The 19815-nt window shown below is 46.7% G+C and overlaps 1 protein-coding gene across 2 annotated transcripts in view; it reads left to right on the forward strand.

The window, feature by feature from the left end:
* The window catches only part of Sgsm1 (small G protein signaling modulator 1), a 74127-nt gene that overhangs the window by 52229 nt on the left and 2083 nt on the right, over nucleotides 1–19815 (forward strand). For both annotated transcript variants that reach the window (XM_075983339.1, XM_075983331.1), the window contains 5 exons: nucleotides 3877–4001; nucleotides 5064–5146; nucleotides 9729–9838; nucleotides 11290–11386; nucleotides 14144–14311. In XM_075983339.1, coding sequence (XP_075839454.1) covers nucleotides 3877–4001; nucleotides 5064–5146; nucleotides 9729–9838; nucleotides 11290–11386; nucleotides 14144–14311 — 583 coding nt within the window. The remainder of the gene's footprint in view (nucleotides 1–3876; nucleotides 4002–5063; nucleotides 5147–9728; nucleotides 9839–11289; nucleotides 11387–14143; nucleotides 14312–19815) is intronic.

The raw sequence follows: 19815 nt of genomic DNA on the forward strand, positions 1-19815 counted from the left end.
TTGTTAGTAACTAGCTCTTACAACTTAAAGTAACCCATAATTTTTATCTATATTTAGTCACAGAGCTTGGTGCCTTTTCTCAATGAGGCATTCTCATCTTGCATCCTCTGTGTCTGACTGGCAACTGTACCTCTGCCTTTCCTCTTCCCAGAATTCTCCTAGTCTGGTTGCTCCACCTATACTTCCTGCCTGACTACTGGCCAGTCAGCATTTTATTAAACCAATACGAGTGACAGATCTTTACAGTGTACAAGAGCCTTATCCACACAACAGATGGTCCCTGGTGTGTGATGGTTCCATTTATGGTTTTCAACTTCACAGTGGTGAGGAATGTATTCTGTCGGAAGCAGACATTAAGTTGGCATTCAGATCTTTCCCTGCACTAGTGTATGCATCATTATTTCTCCCCGCAGGGTGGGGCAGTGGCTACAGCTCCCCAGGCCACTCAATCTCGAGGGACCCTCTGGCTCTCTGGCATACTCTGTCATCAGCTGGATGCTCATAGGTTAGGTACGGGCCACACAGTTTTTAACTTTTACTGTATTTCAACTGCAACTGAGTTTATCCTCTGTAACCCCATCCCAAGGAGAGGAGTACCTGCCCTTTGAAGACTCTGCCCCACTCCTTCCAAGTCTATCCTTGATGTCAGGAAGCCTGTCTAACAGTCATATATTTAAAGAGGGGTTTTCTCCCTTTCCAAATATTCTCTTTTAGGGGCTGGGGTCATACCTCAGCCAGTAAATTCTGCAGATTCCACACCAAGAGCTCACATCACATCATCACCATCACATCATCACATCATCATCATTATCATCATCACCACCATCATCATCATCACATCATCATCATCATCACCATCACATCATCATCATCACATCATCATCACATCATCATCATCACATCATCATCACCATCACATCATCATCATCACATCATCATCATCATCATCATCACCGTCATCATTATCATCACATCATCATCATCATCATCATCATCACATCATCATCATCACATCATCATCATCACATCATCATCATCACATCATCATCATCATCACATCATCATCATCATCATCATCATCACCATCATCACATCAACATCATCACATCATCATCACCATCATCATCATCATCACATCATCATCATCACATCATCATCATCACATCATCATCATCATCATCATCATCATCACATCATCATCATCATCATCACATCATCATCACCATCACATCATCATCACGTCATCATCATCATCACATCACCATCATCACATCACCATCATCATCATCACCATCACATCATCATCATCACATCATCATCATCACCATCATCATCATCATCACATCATCATCATCACCATCATCATCATCATCACATCATCATCATCATCACCATCACATCATCATCAACACATCACCATCATCACATCATCACATCATCATCATCATCACCATCACATCATCATCATCACATCACCATCATCATATCATCATCATCACCATCATCATCATCATCACATCATCATATTATCATCATCACGTCATCATCATCATCACATCATCTTCATCATCATCATCACATCATCATCATCATCATCACATCATCACATCATCATCATCACATCATCATCATTATCATCATCACATCATCACATCATCATCATCACATCATCATCATCATCATCACATCATCATCATCATCACCATCACATCATCATCATCACATCATCATCATCATCATCATCACATCATCATCATCACATCATCATCATCACATCACATCATCATCATCACATCATCATCATCACATCATCACATCATCATCATCACATCATCATCATCACATCATCATCATCACATCACATCATCACATCATCATCACATCACATCACATCATCATCATCATCATCAAAGCACAGTAGACCAGGCACAGTGGCACACAACTTTTATCCCTGTTGGGGGAGGCTGCTCATCCATTCTAGGCTGCTCATCCCAAAAATAATCACACAGAAACTGTAGAAAAAATACAAACAGTATTTGCAATATTCTTTGGCCAATAGCTTAAACGTATTGCTAGCTAACTCTTGTATCCTAAACTAACCCATTTACATTAATCTGTGTATCATCACGTCACTGTGGCTTACTGGGTAAAGTTTCGTCCCCAGCATCTGTCTCTCACAGGGCTACATAGTATCTCCTGATTCTGCCTACTCTCTCTCTTCTCTCTCTCTCTCTCTCTCTCTCTCTCTCTATATATATATATATATATATATATATATATATATATATATATATATATATATATATATTCCTTCCAGCATGGCTATATTCTGTTAAGCCATTGGCTGAAAGCAGCTTCTTTATTAACCAATGAAAACAACACATATACAAAAGGACTTCCCACACCATATCCCAACACTTGAGAGGCAGAGGCAGGCCTCTACAGAGTGAGTTCCAGTACAGCCTGGTCTACACATACCCCATCTTAGAACAAACAGTAACAAAATCAATGAACAAGTAAAAACCAGGATGGATTATGTAGCTCAGTGGCGAGCACTTACCTACTCTGCAAAGAGCACTGGGTTAGATCCCCAGTAACACACACACACACTCATACCACATACACACAGTTACACAGACACACAGACACACACACACACAGACAAATGCACATGCATCCAAGCACACATAGACATACACAGAGATACAGAGACACATATAAGTGCACACTCACACACGGGTATACACATACAGATGCACACGCACACAGTCACACAGACACACACTCAGTCACACAGACACACACATACAGACAAATGCACATGCATACAAACATACATAGACATACACAGAGATACAGACACACATATAAGGGCACATTCACACACAGACATACACATACAGACACACACAGACATACACAGGCACATATGCACACAGATGCACAGAAACACACAGACACACAATGTACCTGTGTGTATAAGGGGTCTCTTTTTGTCACTGTATGCCACTCTTTCTCGTGCAAGTCTCCCTTTCTTCCCAGCCAGGGTTTGTTGGGCTTGTGACTCAGTCGGTCCTGTAGTGTCCTACCTGTTGGTACACTGCTCTTGCTGCTTCGACATTTCTTCTCTCCTCCTGCACTTCTGGCTGGGTCTTTGTTGGGACACCTCCCATGCCCTTCTCACTTTCCTCTTAACAGTCACCTTCCCCTGGGTCTCCAGCTCCTGGCTCTCTCTTCAGCGGTGTCTGCTGCTGGAGCAGGGAGTGCAGCTCATGACCTGCCTGGCGTGTGCTGGATCTGGGGTTTGATCTTCAGTGCAACCAAACATGTCTGTTTTCAGTCTGTGTGCCTAGTGTGAGCCAGATGTCTTTTTCACGTGACTTATTATTTTTCTCCTGTGTGCTGTGAGATCCCTGCTGGACTCTAAGAATCTGGCTCCTGTCCCTACTCTGTTTTCGTTTCCTTGTTTCTCAGACAGAGGCTCATGATGCAGCCTGGGCTGGCCTTGAGTTCACTCTGTAACCCAACTTCTAACTTACAGCAATTCTCCTGCCTCAGGCTCCTGAGGACTGAGGTGACAGCTTTGTGCCACTTTTAAATGTATTAAATATATTTGTTTACTATTCTGTTCTGATGCACTCTGTGTGTGCCTGCAGTCCCAGCACTCTAGGTGTTGAGGCAGGAGGACTATGAGTTCCAGACCAGCCTGGGCTACATCATGAGACCTGGTTGCAAACAAATACTTTTACATCATGCAAAGTGAAAATAACTTTCCCAGGAAACAAAGAAAGCCAACTCTGGAGTGAACTGTTGGGAGGTGAGGCCTGGAAGTAGTTCTTGGGGTCAGTGTCCCCTTCGTTCCTCTCCCGCCCACAGCCGGAGCTACTGGACCTGTACACAGTGAACCTCCACCGCATTGAGAAAGACGTGCAGAGGTGTGACCGCAGCTACTGGTACTTCACAGCTGCCAACCTGGAGAAGCTGAGGAACATCATGTGCAGGTGGCTGCGGTTGGGGGAGTGGGAGGGGCAGTGCGGGAGCAGGGAGGGGGAGATTGGGGCGGAGAGGAGGGGTGGGTGAGAGATGAGGTGATGGAGGATGGGGATGGAGGATGGGAGACATGTGGGGTGGGGTGGGAAAGTGGGGGCTGTAGGAAATCCAGCTGCAGCTTTGGTTCCTGTGGCTGCTACCACTCTGATATGAAGTTTTATTTTATTCATAGTACCAGTAATAATATAGGACAAACTGAAGGTCAGGAGCAAAGAGAACAGAGGCATGCGTGCTCCTTAGGGCTTAGCTCCCTCTACACACATGGTCCAGGATCTCCTGCCTGAGGAATGGTGCTGCCCACAGTGGGCTGTGGCTTCCTAGACCTATTAATGTGTAACCAAGATGATTTCCCAGTGGCCACCATGAAGTAGACTAGCCTTTACTCCTTTCCCAACATGACCCTTAGCACTAACTGTCACTGGACTGTGGGTGTGTCCGTTGCTTCTCTGTGCCTCAGTCTCCTCACCAGAGAAACATGATCTTGATGAGACCCACTTCACACGATCGCTTTAAGGTTTAGAGATTCTAGGTGCACACAGGGCAGAGGATGTTGTCCAGGCCCAGTGGGTCAAAGCTGGTTATTCATAGCGACTGATCCAAATTCCTGGCAGACACAGAGGGAATCAGTAGGGCAAATTCCTAGAGACTTTAGTGAGTCATGTATTTGTGCAAAGTGAAGAATTCCTCCTGGTAGCCAGAGAAGAGGCACTTGAAAGTCATGTGTGGGTCTGGGAGGAGGAGATGAAGGAGGAGAAGAGCTCATGCACCCACGACAGCGCCCCTGGGTGGCAGTACTTGTGGAGAGTCCTGTGCTCTGTGAGGCCCTCTTGGGCAGGGTTGCCCTGGTGACTGCACCTAGGATGTGTGGGACACTGAATGTGGGCATCATACTGAGGGATGGAGGACCAGATGGGAGAAAGGAGCAAGGAGAGTTTGGAAGAAGCAGGCTGGGAGGGGACAGGAATGTGAGCTGTAGGCTGTGGCACCCTCATTGTGCCCTGTTTCTTCTGCAGCTACATCTGGCAACACATTGAGATTGGCTACGTCCAGGGCATGTGTGACCTTCTGGCCCCACTGCTGGTCATCCTGGATGATGGTGAGTTAAGTGTGTCCCCCTGCTCTGTGGGAGAGGAAGGGTTAGCCTTACTTGTGTCTCTGTGGACTGGGTCAGGACAGTTGCACAGCCTGGTGAACTCATCCCAAGCCCAGTACTATGAGACATCCCACAGTGCACCGTGCTGAGGTCCACCTGGCTGTAGTGAGTCTCTGACCTGGTCCCCTGGTGCCCCTCGTATAAACTCTACCAGAGCCTCTGTCCTGGTCCAGATGGTGCCCCTCGTATAAACTCTACCAGAGCCTCTGACCTGGTCCCCTGGTGCTCCTCATATAAACTCTACCAGAGCCTCTGACCTGGTCCAGATGGTGCCCCTCATATAAACTCTACCAGAGCCTCTGACCTGGTCCAGATGGTGCCCCTCGTATAAACTCTACCAGAGCCTCTGTCCTGGTCCAGATGGTGCCCCTCGTATAAACTCTACCAGAGCCTCTGACCTGGTCCAGATGGTGCCCCTCGTATAAACTCTACCAGAGCCTCTGACCTGGTCCCCTGGTGCTCCTCATATAAACTCTACCAGAGCCTCTGACCTGGTCCAGATGGTGCCCCTTGTATAAACTCTACCAGAGCCTCTGTCCTGGTCCAGATGGTGCCCCTCGTATAAACTCTACCAGAGCCTCTGACCTGGTCCCCTGGTGCTCCTCATATAAACTCTACCAGAGCCTCTGACCTGGTCCAGATGGTGCCCCTTGTATAAACTCTACCAGAGCCTCTGTCCTGGTCCAGATGGTGCCCCTCGTATAAACTCTACCAGAGCCTCTGACCTGGTCCAGATGGTGCCCCTCATATAAACTCTACCAGAGCCTCTGACCTGGTCCAGATGGTGCCCCTCGTATAAACTCTACCAGAGCCTCTGACCTGGTCCAGATGGTGCCCCTTGTATAAACTCTATCAGAGCCTCTGACCTGGTCCAGATGGTGCCCCTCATATAAACTCTACCAGAGCCTCTGACCTGGTCCAGATGGTGCCCCTTGTATAAACTCTATCAGAGCCTCTGACCTGGTCCAGATGGTGCCCCTCATATAAACTCTACCAGAGCCTCTGACCTGGTCCCCTGGTGCCCCTCGTATAAACTCTACCAGAGCCTCTGACCTGGTCCAGATGGTGCCCCTCATATAAACTCTACCAGAGCCTCTGACCTGGTCCCCTGGTGCCCCTCGTATAAACTCTACCAGAGCCTCTGACCTGGTCCAGATGGTGCCCCTCGTATAAACTCTACCAGAGCCTCTGACCTGGTCCAGATGGTGCCCCTCATATAAACTCTATCAGAGCCTCTGACCTGGTCCCCTGGTGCCCCTCGTATAAACTCTACCAGAGCCTCTGACCTGGTCCAGATGGTGCCCCTCATATAAACTCTATCAGAGCCTCTGACCTGGTCCAGATGGTGCCCCTCATATAAACTCTATCAGAGCCTCTGACCTGGTCCCCTGGTGCCCCTCGTATAAACTCTACCAGAGCCTCTGACCTGGTCCCCTGGTGCCCCTCGTATAAACTCTACCAGAGCCTCTGACCTGGTCCAGATGGTGCCCCTCGTATAAACTCTACCAAACAGTGTAAGATTGAAGGGTAGCTCTTCACAAGCTCTCCTCCCCTGCCCCCCCACAAAATAATTAACAAATTCAATCCAACAATATATAAAGAATTAGACAATATGACCAATTGGGGTTTGTCCCAGAACTGCAAAGACAGTTTAATATCTGAGCATCAATCAATATAATCATTATAACATAATATAATACAATTAATATAATATAATACAATATAATATAATGCAATCAATATAATGCATCACCTGAATGTAGACGCCAGTTGCATGATCATTTCCCAGCCACCAGACACGAATAATCACATAAAAACTTTATTAATTACAACACTGGCCAATGACTCAGGGTTATTTTTAACTAGCTCTTACATCTTAAATTAACCCATTTCTATTAATCTATGTATCACCACGAGGCTGTGGCCTACTGGTAAGGTTCCGACGTCTTTCTCCTTTGGCAGCTACATGGAGTCTCCCTTACTCTGCCTTATCTCCTCCTCTACCTCTGCTTGGATTTCCTGCCTTTCTATATTCTGTCCTGCTATAGGCTGAAGAAGCTTCTTTATTAGCCAGTGGTAATAAAATATATTCACAGCATGCAGAAGGGAATCCCACATCACCTGACTATAAAAAACGGGCAGGGTGTGGTAGCCATGCTTGTGGTCCCGGCTCTCCAGAGGATGAGAGGTTCAAAGTCATCCTTGACCAAGGTGAATTTAAGGCAAGCATGGGCTACATGAGGTCCTGTCTCAAAACATTAAAAGAGGCGGGGAGAAGAATTGGAAAGGAATTAAAACCATTCTTGGTGTGTCCTGTTCTGGATGATTTGACTTTAGGATGAAATCCAAAGAGTAAGAAAAAGAGCAAGTGAGTCTTGGGGAACGCAAGCATAGACTTGTATTTTTACACAACTGAGCCAAGCAATCCTAAGGTGAAATTAAGATGATGAGTCCATGTGTCATGTCTCCTAAAGAAAGAAGTGTTTTCACTACCTTTAAAAGGGTGTGGCTTATCCATCGAACACCACAAAACATTGTCAGTCAGAGGAGAGGAAGCAGAAAGGGGGGCACATCTCCCGTTGCAGCTGGAAGGCTTGGTGCTGGCGAGGAACATTGTCCTCTGTACTGTGTGTGAACTCGGGAAAGCCCTGTCAGAATCCCCAACTGTGGTGGCGAGATGACTTGGTGGGTAAAGGCATTGCCACCAAGCCTGATGACCTGAGTTTAACCTCTGGGACTCACGTGGTGAAAGGAGGGAACTGACTGCCACAAGTCACACACACACACACACACACACACACACACACACACACACACACACACAGAGAGAGAGAGACAGAGAGAGAGAGAGAGAGAGAGAGAGAGAGAGAGAGAGAGAGAGAGAGAGAGAGAGAGCGCTTTGGCGCCTTCACCAGGGCCTGCATGTAGATTTCTGGGCTGCAACTGAGTCCTGAAATTAGGGTTTGCAGTTGACACTCAGCTAACTAACTGGAGTTCAGTCAATTCAACTCCACAAGCTCAGTCATGTCAAGTTAGCAGCTGCTGCGACAGGAAACACACATGCAAAAGATGGAAGACCTGCCTCACTTGCCCACACAAGAAGCACACTTGAACTTGATCCCAGAAAACCAAAATGACAACACTCTTCACTCTTAGAAGAGAGCTTTCAGGGGAATGCGGGTCACTTTGCTGGGATGGTCGATGTTGTGGAATCTTACAGTAACTCAGCAAGCAACAACTGGTCCACTGGGGCTAAGACTGGCAGCCAAACTTGGTGAGCTAAGCAGTCTCCCAGATGGTCCGGGCTTTGAAGGCATGAAGGAATCAGAACAGTGGAGGTTTGGTGCTGTGAGAGACGGTAGTCAGCTGCATGTCAGGGTGACCGTAATCGTGACAAGTAGGCCAGGCAATACAGCACCAGGGTGACGGGCCGCCAGACTCTGAAGACATCTACTGCTCACAGTTTCTGTAATCTGCCCTGATTCCTTTTAAACCTGAGTGGGATCCAATGTCTTTGAGGAGCTTCCAATAGCATTATCTCCCCAAGGTCACTAAGAGAAACTAGGAAAACTACCATTTTCAAATAAGATTTTCAAACGCAGTCCAGTATGTCAAGTTTCTACAGAATTTCTCAGAGGCTTTGCTTTCTTTTTTCAATTTTTGAGGTTTTGTTTATTTTTATTTGCTGTATGAGTATTTTGCCTGATTATGTTTTTGTGCACCACGTGCCTACAGTGGAGATCAGAAGAAGGTGACAGATCCCTTGGAACTGAATTACAGATGATTGTGAACTCCCATGTGGGTGCTGGGAATCAAACCCAGGTCCTCTAGAAGAACAGCCAGTGCTCTTAACCATTGACCCCTACTTTCTTAATATATGTAAATAGATATTCCAGGCAGCATTTGCCGAAGGAGTTTGTCCCTTCTTTACATAACATCAACCAAAGCTCTTGCTATGTTGACAGTTGCTTTTTAAAAAAATAATTTATTTTTATTTTATGTACAGCGGTGTTTTGCCTGCATGTAAATCTCTGTGAGGGCATCAGATCCCCTGGAACTGCAGTTACAGACAGTTGTGAGCTGCCATGTGAGTGCTGGGAATTAAACCTGGGTCCTTTGGGAGAACAGACAGGGCTTATAGCCACTTAGTGGTCTCCCCAGCCCCCAGCAGTTGCTCTTGAATACAGTGACTTCCAGAGTTGAGAATTCCATGAATCAGTAGAATTCTGAAGGAAAGAACTATGGAGACCAGCAAAGCAGCATGGGCTTTGTGTCCCAACCAATGGAGAGCTTTCAGTCGTGTCTATGTCTGAGAGAGACTGTTCCTCCCAGTGTCTCTGAAGCAAGACCTGTGTGACACACTACAGGTTGCTGAGCATCCAAGGGCATGGCCTCCACTGAGCCCTTCCCACCCATCTGTTTCTCATGTGATCATGGCCTCTGCTCTGGGCTTTCCACTGTCTCTCAGGAGCCCCAGTGCCTGAGGCAGTGGTCTGGATAATGCTTTGTCCTGCTCTGTCCCCAGAGGCCCTGGCCTTTAGCTGCTTCACGGAGCTCATGAAGAGGATGAACCAAAACTTCCCCCACGGAGGTGCCATGGACACGCACTTTGCCAACATGAGGTCCCTGATCCAGGTAGGACCCTGAGGCTCCTGCGCTGACTTTAAGGGAGACTTTTCAGGCGTCCTGACCTTGATTTTATCCTCCTTCTGTATTACTCTGTCTCCCTCCCCTTCCCTAATTGGAGGCCTCCCTCTTCCCCATCCCCCTCCAGATCACTTGTGCCCCGTTATTCCCCTCTCTGTTGCTCCCTGGCCCCCCTACCCCTTTCTCACTTTCCTGTTCTGCAGTCACTGGAGGCTGTGGACTGGCGTCTGAAGATTTGCAGCTCGGAGAGTCAGATGAGAGCTAACACACCGAGTTTGTCTTTCTGAGTCTGGGTTATCTCACTCAATATGATCTTTTCTAGCTCCATTCATTTACCTTCAAAACACGTGGTTTTCTTCTTCTTTAGAGCTAAATACTATTCTGTGTATAGTACCACATCGTCATCTCCCATTTGCCTGTTGAAGGACATGTAGGGTGTTTCCATTTCCTTGCTATTGTGGTTAGAGCAGCACAAACTATGGAGCGGGACGCTGAGTGCTTCAAGCACATGCCAAGGAGTGCTACAGCTGGGTCAGAAGTTAGTTTTCCTTTTAGGCTTTTGCGCGTTCTCCACACTGGTTTCCACAATGGCTGCTCCAGTTTGCATCCCAAGCCCTCCAGCAGTGAGTGTGCCCCTCTCCACCCTGGCTAGCATTTGGTGTTGGTTGTTCTGCCAATCTTGGCCATTCTACTGGGTGTGATGTGAAATCTCAAAGTTTTTGTTGGTATGCATTTCCCTAGCTGCCAATCAGACTCTACAAGAGGCAGGTCCGACGGCGGTTTCAGGCAGAATCCTGCAGGGGAACCTACGCAGACTGGAGCTCTGAATGCCCTCCAGCCCAAGGTGGCTCTTGCTGCTGCTTTGGTGGGATTCAAAAACGCCACTAAATGTGAAGAAACAGGATGGATCAGGGTTGATTGCTGCCAAACCCAGAGACTATAGTTTGATTGGTTGAATTCACAAAGTACAAGGAGAGAATTGACACGTTGTCCTCTGATCTACACACACACACACACACACACACACACACACACACACACACACTAGACAGAGAGAGAGAAAGAGAGAGAGAGATGTGGCTCAACACAAGAAAAAGGACCAGAGTTCAGATCCCCACACCCTTATGTAAACCCAGTGCTGGGGAGGCAGGGGCAGAGTTGTACCATTCTGCATTCCCATCTGCCATGCGTGAGGGTTCTGTTCACTCTGAATTCTTGCCAACATTTGCTACTGTCTGTCACTTTGGGTGTGAGCTTGTCTCGTTGCTCTAACTTGCTTCCCCTGATTTGAGGCCTGGCCATCATAAGTCCTCTTTGGAGAGGTCTGCACCCTTGCACTCATTGGGAGCCGCCTGGAGTGCAGGGTGAGCACACAGCCAGAGGATTCCGCTGTGCCCAGCTCTTTCCAGGGGGCTGACGGCCTGCCCTCCCTCCATCAGATCCTGGACTCAGAGCTCTTCGAGTTGATGCATCAGAATGGGGACTACACCCACTTCTACTTCTGCTACCGCTGGTTCCTGCTGGATTTCAAACGAGGTACAGACCGCCGCCTGGGGATCTGGGGTGGTAATGATGGGGAAGTGGAGGCTGAAGAGGACACGGGAGTGAAGGGCACTGTGGCAAAGGTGACAGAGGAGGACACGGGAGTGAAGGGCACTGGGGCAAAGGTGACAGAGGAGGACACGGGAGTGAAGGGCACTGGGGCAAAGGTGACAGAAGAGGACACGGGAGTGAAGGGCACTGGGGCAAAGGTGACAGAGGAGGACACGGGAGTGAAGGGCACTGGGGCAAAGGTGACAGAGGAGGACACGGGAGTGAAGGGCACTGGGGCAAAGGTGTCAGAGGAGGACACGGGAGTGAAAGGCACTGGGGCAAAGGTGTCAGAGGAGGACACGGGAGTGAAGGGCACTGGGGCAAAGGTGACAGAGGAGGACACGGGAGTGAAGGGCACTGGGGCAAAGGTGTCAGAGGAGGACACGGGAGTGAAGGGCACTGGGGCAAAGGTGACAGAGGAGGACACGGGAGTGAAGGGCACTGGGGCAAAGGTGTCAGAAGAGGACACGGGAGTGAAGGGCACTGGGGCAAAGGTGACAGAGGAGGACACGGGAGTGAAGGGCACTGGGGCAAAGGTGTCAGAAGAGGACACGGGAGTGAAGGGCACTGGGGCAAAGGTGACAGAGGAGGACACGGGAGTGAAGGGCACTGGGGCAAAGGTGACAGAGGAGGACACGGGAGTGAAGGGCACTGGGGCAAAGGTGTCAGAAGAGGACACGGGAGTGAAGGGCACTGGGGCAAAGGTGACAGAGGAGGACACGGGAGTGAAGGGCACTGGGGCAAAGGTGACAGAAGAGAGAACATTTTACTCAGATCTATCCTTATCGCAAAATGACTATACAATAGGAATCATAAAATCCCTATTTCGGTGCCTTGGGAGACAGCTCAGCCAATAGAGTGTCTGCACAAGTATGAGGTCCTGAGTTTGGATCGCAGCACTCACATAAAACCTAGGTGTGGAGGCCAACAAGGTGATAAAGGTGCTTGCCACCAAGATGGAGGACTTGAATTTGATCATTGGAATCCATTTGGTTAAAAGAGAGAACCTATTCCCACAAGCTTCCTCTGGCCTCCACACATGTGCACCATGACTTTAATTAATAAGTCAATTATTAATTTTATTTTTAATTAATTATAATTATTAATTAAATTATTAATTATTAATCAATAATTTAGTTAGTACTTTAAGAAGTTTAGAAGGCCAAGTGCAGCCATGTATGTTACATGTCTGTGATTCAGTGATGGGAAGGCAGATGCAAGTTGGCCACCAGCCCAGCCAAACTGGTGAGCTCTGGGCTCTGTGAGGCCACCCAACCCAGCTAAATCAATGAACTCTGGGTTTCCTGAGGTGGAAGTCGATAGAGGACATTGACGTCAATATCAGGCCTCCATGGGCATGCACACACACGTGCACATGAACACATACACGCCAAGATTTCTGTTTCACGGGTGAGGAAACTAAGAAGTCAAATATGGAGCTAGGAATAGGGGAGCCAGGGCCCAAACTTGGTTCCACCATCTCTGGGGTGAGTCCCTCCCATCTGCCTTCCTGCTTAGCCGAGATCAAGAGCTCTTCAGTTGATGGGATGTCAAGCGTGTTTCCTGATGGACTTAGCAGGAGTGTCGCCTCGGGATGTGCGCTGTTGTGCAAACCTGCGGTGAGGCGAGGAGCACTTGATTTGCGTGGTGGTGTCAGCCATCTGCCCCACGCTGTGCAGTATCATTGACCGGCTCATCTCTGGTCCTTTACTGTGAGCAGCAGGCCCAGGCAAGGTTGAGGTGTGGAGAGGCTGGAATGGGACAGCACCAGCCCACAGCCCTTGGCTGGGTAGTGAGGGCTTGAGACCCAGTGCCAGCCTTTTGGACTTGGTAGCCTTGCTCTTAAGGCAGAGGTTCTCAACGTGTGGGTTGCAACCCTTTTGGGATCAACTGACCCTTTTACAGGGGTGGCCTAAAACCATCTGAAAGCACAGATTTCCAATGGTCTTAGGAACTGAAGAAGCAATCTCAGTCTTGGCACTGATGTTGGCTTTTTGCACATACTGTTGAAAAATTTAGCAGTGTAGTTTACTGCTGTTCTAATAAGACTGTTACCCATGCTACACCATGCTTCAAGATAAAATTTCATTTATTTGTAGTTAGAAATAAATATTTCATGATATATAATTGCATATTGTTTTTTGTGATTAATCTCTATGCTTTAATTATGTTCACTTTGTAACAATGAAAATACATCCTGCCTATCAGGTATTTATGTTACATTTGATAACAGTAACAGAATTGCAGTTATGAAGTCACAATGAAAATAATTTTATGGATGGGGTCACCACAACATGAGGAGCTGTGTTAGAGGGCCGCAACATTAGGAAGGTTGAGAAACACCGTCTTCAGGGCTCTTCCATCTCCTTGTTAGGCTGAGGCAGCAACCAGCTTGCCTATCACTGAGAGCCACCTGTGAATGCTGCTGAAGAGAGAGGAAGGGCAGTAGGAGAGGGCGGGCAGGGACAGGCCCATGCCAATCAAACCCGCACATGCTCAGATTCTTCACACGGGCTCAGACCGAGTCTGGGCCTCCTGCCTCCCAGCCCGAGTTCTGCCTGCTGCAGCAGGGTGTGAGCACAGGGCTGCTCTGGGACTGTCACCTAGAGAAGCGGGGTGCTTGCAGGGAGGACTAGGGAGGGCTCACCTTGCACTCTGTTCTGGACCAGCTCCTATGCGCATGTGTGTTGTGTCCCACAGAGCTGGTCTATGACGACGTCTTCTCTGTGTGGGAGACTATTTGGGCAGCTAAGCACGTGTCCTCTGCCCACTATGTCCTGTTCATCGCGCTGGCACTGGTAGAAGTCTACCGAGATATCATCCTGGAGAACAACATGGACTTCACAGACATCATCAAGTTCTTCAATGGTACCAAGGGGCAGGGCTGGGGGCGGGGCTCCAGATGCCAGCAGCTTGACGGCCCAGTTGTTCCCCTGCCTCCACCCTTCTGCTTGCACAGCAAGTTCCCTTACCCACTGAGTGTCTCCTCAGCCCTCTGTTCACCCGCTGGGATCTCAGCATGCTCCAGGTCGTTTTCTCCAGGCTGAGGCTTGGGGGCAGCACCTGGCTTCGCCAGTGGCCAGCTGTGCCCCGTGACAAGGTCCTGCCCTCCCTCTGAACATCTCCTTCATCTGTGAAATATCAGGGTCTGCCCCACAGAATTCGTGGGTGGGGAAGTTGGGAGTGGCAAGGAGTAGGTGCTTAGAGTCTGGGCCCAGCAGGTCACTGGGTGTGGCCTTGTCTAACTGACATCATGTTCTGGGCCTCGTTCTTCAGGGGAAAAAAAAATGCTGCAAACACGTCCTCCCTCGAGGGAAGTCCAGAGAATTAATGATGAGACATGAAAAGGTCCTCACAGGTCCCGTGAGGGCCCAATGAGCAAGGCAATTGCTAGCATTATTGCCACCTAAACAATAATTAGATGCTGAAAACAATGATAGAGCTGGTTTGCAGCTCCTTCATAGAGCACTGACCAACACCAGGCCCTGGGCTCCATCCCTCACTTCTCACCCCAAAACTTAAAGAAGGTTCTAGAAAAGGAGAAAACCACCTAGGGAACATGACTAAGTTTCTCTCAAGCCAGTTTTCCCTTTTGGAATGATTTTGGATTTGAGCCGTGTAGTAGAATTTTATGTTTAGGACTGTTTGGTTTACTGGCAATTACAAAGATGGTGCCCAGCAGTGGAGTAATTTCCTAGTTCCCTTCACTTGCAGTGCTAGTTTATGTGTTTCTGGGATGTTTGACACCAAAACTAAGAAATTACCATTGGCAAACTTCATGAGTTTCGCCTACACCAGAAACCAACCAGGCTGAAAGATACTTAAGGAAATGTTCGACATTCTTAGTCATCAGAGAAATGCAAATCAAAACAACTCTGAGATTCCATCTTATACCTGTAAGAATGGCCAAGATCAAAAACACTCATGACAACTTATGCTGGTGAGGTTGTGGGGTAAAGGGAACACTTCTGCATTGCTGGTGGGAATGCAAGCTGGTATAACCCCTTTGGATGTCAGTGTGGTGATTTCTCAGAAAATTAGGAAAAACCTTCCTCAAGACCCACTAATACCACTTTTGGGTATATATTCAAAGGTCTAGGTTTAGGTCCAGGTCTGTACTCCATGTTTTTATTGGATTATGTGGTCTTTTGGTGTCCAATTTCTTGAGTTCTTTGTATATTTTGGGGATCAGACCTCTGTCTGATGTGGGTTTAGTGAAGATCTTTTCCCATTCTGTAGGCTGTCGTTTTGTCTTGTTGACCGTGTCATTTGCTTTACAGAAGGTTTTCAGTTTCAGGAGGTCCCATTTGTTAATTGCTTCTCTCAGTGTCTGTGCTACTGGGGTTCTATTTAGGAAGTGGTTCCCTGTGCCAATGCGTTGAAGTGTTCTTCCTGCTTTCTCTTCTATAAGGTTCAGTGTGACTGGCTTTATGTTGAGATCCATTTGGACTTGAGTTTTGTGCATGGTGATAGATATGGGTCTATTTTTATTTTTCTACATGTTGATATCCAGTTATGCCAGCACCACTTGTTAAATATGCCTTCTTTTTTCCATTTGGTGTTTTTTGCTTCTCTGTAAAAAGACTTCCTAAAATTCAATGAAAATGAGCACACTACATACCCAAATTTATGGGACACAATGAAAGCAGTGTTAAAAGGAAAGTTCATAGCACTAAATGCCTACATAAAGAAGCTGGAAAAATCCCACACTAGTGAATTAACAGAACATTTGAAAACTTTAGAACAAAAAGAAGCAAACTCACCCAAGAGAACTAGATGGCAGGAAATAATCAAATTGAGAGCTGAAATCAACAAAATAGAAACAAAGAAAACAATACAAACAATCAATGAGACAAAGAGTTGGTTCTTCAAGAAAATCAACAAAATAGACAAACCAGCACTGGGCTTACAAAGGCATACCACCATGCTTGGTTTTTACAAGGGTGTGAGGATCTGAACTCTGGTCCTTTTCTTGTGCTTGACCTCTGAACTATAAACTACCATCCCAATTAAATATTTTCCTTTATAAGAGTTGCCATGGTCAAGGTGTCTCTTCACAGCACTAGAAACCCTAAGACTCGTCAATCACTAAGACAATGCCCCATAGGCTTGCCTACAGCCTGATCTTATGGAGGCATTTTCACAGCTGAAGATGACTACAGATGTGTCAAGCAGCACAGGGTCTTTGATCCATTTGAAGTTAATTTTATGCAAGGTGATAGATAGGCGTCTAATTTCATTCTTCTGTATGTGGCTATCCAGCTCTCCCAGGGGCTTATATTGTGGACACTCTTTTCTCTAACATTATTTTTGAATCTTTGTCAATTAATAGATGACTGTAGTTATTTGCACTCACGTTTGGGTCTTTTGTTTTGTTCCATTGTTTTTGTAACAGGACCAAGCTGTTTTTATTACTATGACTCTGTAATATATTCTGAAACCTGGAATGTTACTGCCATCCAACATTGTTCTTCCTGCTCTAGGTTGCCTTGGCTATCCTGGGTCTTCGTGGGTCTTTATGGATTTTAGGATTTTTTTTTCTTTCTGTTTTTGTGAGATGGGGATTTGATTGGGTTGCACTGAATCTGTAAATTGCTCTTGACAGAGGTGTTGTTTTCACAGTGCTCATTCTACTAGTCCATAAGCATGGGAGATCTTCATTTTCTAGTGTTTTCTCGATATTTCTCCAGAGGTTTGAAGATTTTTGTTGCAGAGGTCTGTCACCTGTTTGGTGAGGTTCATCCCTAGATATTTTATTTTCTCTGAGGCGGATTGAGTGGGAGTGTGGTCCCTAGCAGTGACAATGTTTCAAGTTTCACACTGAGGCCTATCTTAATTGGGATCTTACAAAGAGATCCATGATCTCTGAGCTTTTTAGCTGTTGCTGTATAGGAAAGTCACTGATTCTGTAAGTTCGTTAGGTATCCTGCAAATTGCTGAAAGTGTTGATCGTTTCTAGAAGTTTTGTGATAAGATATTTAGCATCTTTTATATACAGTATCATGTCATCTGCAAATAGGAATAGGTTGGCTTCTTATTTGTTTGCTTGTTTGTTTTTCGAGAGTTTCTCAGTGTAATGGCCCTAGCTGTCCGGCTCTATAGACCAGACTGGCCTTGAACTCACAGGCCACCTACCTCTGCCTCCCAAGTGCTGGGTGGGATTCAAGACGTGGGCCACCACCACCTGGCTTAGTTTGTCTTCTTTAGTCTGTATTTCTTTAATTTCCTTTTCTTGACTCTTGTCCCAGATAGTGCTTAAAGTCCTATATTGAGAAGGAATGGGGACATTGGACAGTGCTGTCTCCTTCCTGATTTTAATGGGGTTCCTTTGAGCTTTCCTCCACTTAGGATGATGTTGGCTGTGTGTTTGTCACATATAGCCTTTATCACGGAGAGACATGTCCTCCTGAATCATACTCTCTAGGACTTTTATCATGAGGATATTTGAGGTTTTCTTAAAGGCTTTTCTGAGGACCAGAATGTCTGCTGTCAGATCGTATATGATAGGGGAACTGCACCCACAAAATCTAGAAGGATTAGTCACCTACACATGATGGGAACAATGACAACACCTGTTGACAAGCTAACAAGGATGGGTGAAACTCAAAAGGCCTCCCCTCCAGAGGAAGAGCTACAGGCAGAGAGAGGGAATCGGTTTCCCCAGGGATGAGCCCCACTGATAGGTTACACAATCTGAAGTGATTAGCCCTAAACACATATCTGTGCAAATGAACTCAGCAGGAAATATTTCTATATACATACATATGTAACAATAATAATTATTCTTGGACATGAAATTTAAAGGAAGTAGGGGGACAGAGAGGACTTGTAGGGGGAGAGCAAGAGGCAGTAATTATGTAAATATGGTACTCCTCAAAAAACTAAATTTGAAAAAAGAATCTCAACTGATCATAAGTTCAAGGTCATGCTCAGCTACATAGTAAATTCAAGGCCAGCCTGGGCTACATAAAACTCTGCCCCAACCCCTACTTACCTTTCCATTCTTTTCCATAGTGGTTTATTTTCTGTTGTTACCATCACAGAATCCAGTTATATCTACTTTTTCAAAAATTTTGCCCGTGTTTTTTTTTAAGATTTATTTATTATGTATACAACATTCTGCCTCCATATATGCCCACATGCCAGAAGAGGGCAACAGATCTCATTACAGATGGTTGTGAGCCAGCGCTCTTAACCACTGAGCCATCTCTCCAGCCCCTCACCTGTGATTCTCTTTCAGGGTTGCAGTATGCACACCCTGCACAACTACCCTGTGATTTACTAAGCACCCTTTGTTATTGGGCATTCTGCTTGTTTCAGTTTGAAAGTGTGTGGAGAACTCAAAGCATTCCGCACTTTAGCACAGCACAATCCTCCTGCCTCAACACCCCCAGGTTCCCAAACTTCCTCAGTCCAGGGCACCCCTAACTTTTCTGCAATATGCACCCATGCAAACCAAAGTTCCCAGTGGTAAGGCGTGAGGTCCAAACCATGTGACACCTTTGTCCTGTCCTCACCACTCAGAAGCTGTTTAACACCCACAGCCCGAAGGAAACCCCATTTCCCTTCCTCCCTTACTTGGTGCAGCCACTGGCTGTGGAATATTGCACCTGTCGGGCCATGCACAAATCTGCACGCCTCACGATGAGGTCATATTCCCTTCCCCCATTTCCTGCTTCCTCAAGTTTTCACACAGTCCTTGCTTTTTATCCCTACTGCGTGCGTGGAACTGGTGAGTGTTGCCAAGTTCCCCTCCAAATGACTGCATATCCCACAATGTCCCCAAGAGTTTACTAGGAACCCTAGGGGTACCTCAGCATCTGCTTTAGAAACCATGGTCTTAGGTTCTTTCTCTTTATGAAATGGTTTCTCTGTGACAAAGTCAAGCTTCAAATTATCCTGCTGTACACAGAGATCTGAAGATCTAAGCATTTGTGTAACTCTTGATAGTTCTTCCCTCTCCTCCTCCTCACCACCCATGGCTTTCTTCCTTCCCATAGAGTCTTCAAGAATCAGCCACATGGGGAAGGGGGCAGCTGGAGAGGTGGCTCAGAGGTTAAGAGCACTGACAACTCTTCCAGAGGTCCTGAATTTAACTCCCTGCATCCACATGGTGGCTGAAACCATCTATAAGATCTGGTGCCCTCTTCTGGTGTGCAGGCACACATGCAGGCAGAATACTGTATATGTAATAAATAAGTAAATCTTAAAAAAAATCTGCCACATTGCTTTATACTACCTTTTATCTTTAAGAAAAATATCTTGCTGTATATCCCAGGCTGGCCTCTAACTCTCAATGCTCCTGCCTCAGCATCCCCAGTGTTGGAATTAAAGATGTATTGCTGTGCCTGGCCTGACACAGACTTGTAAAA

Source organism: Microtus pennsylvanicus, chromosome 1 (assembly GCF_037038515.1).
Source record: "Microtus pennsylvanicus isolate mMicPen1 chromosome 1, mMicPen1.hap1, whole genome shotgun sequence".
Taxonomy (NCBI): Eukaryota; Metazoa; Chordata; class Mammalia; order Rodentia; family Cricetidae; genus Microtus; species Microtus pennsylvanicus.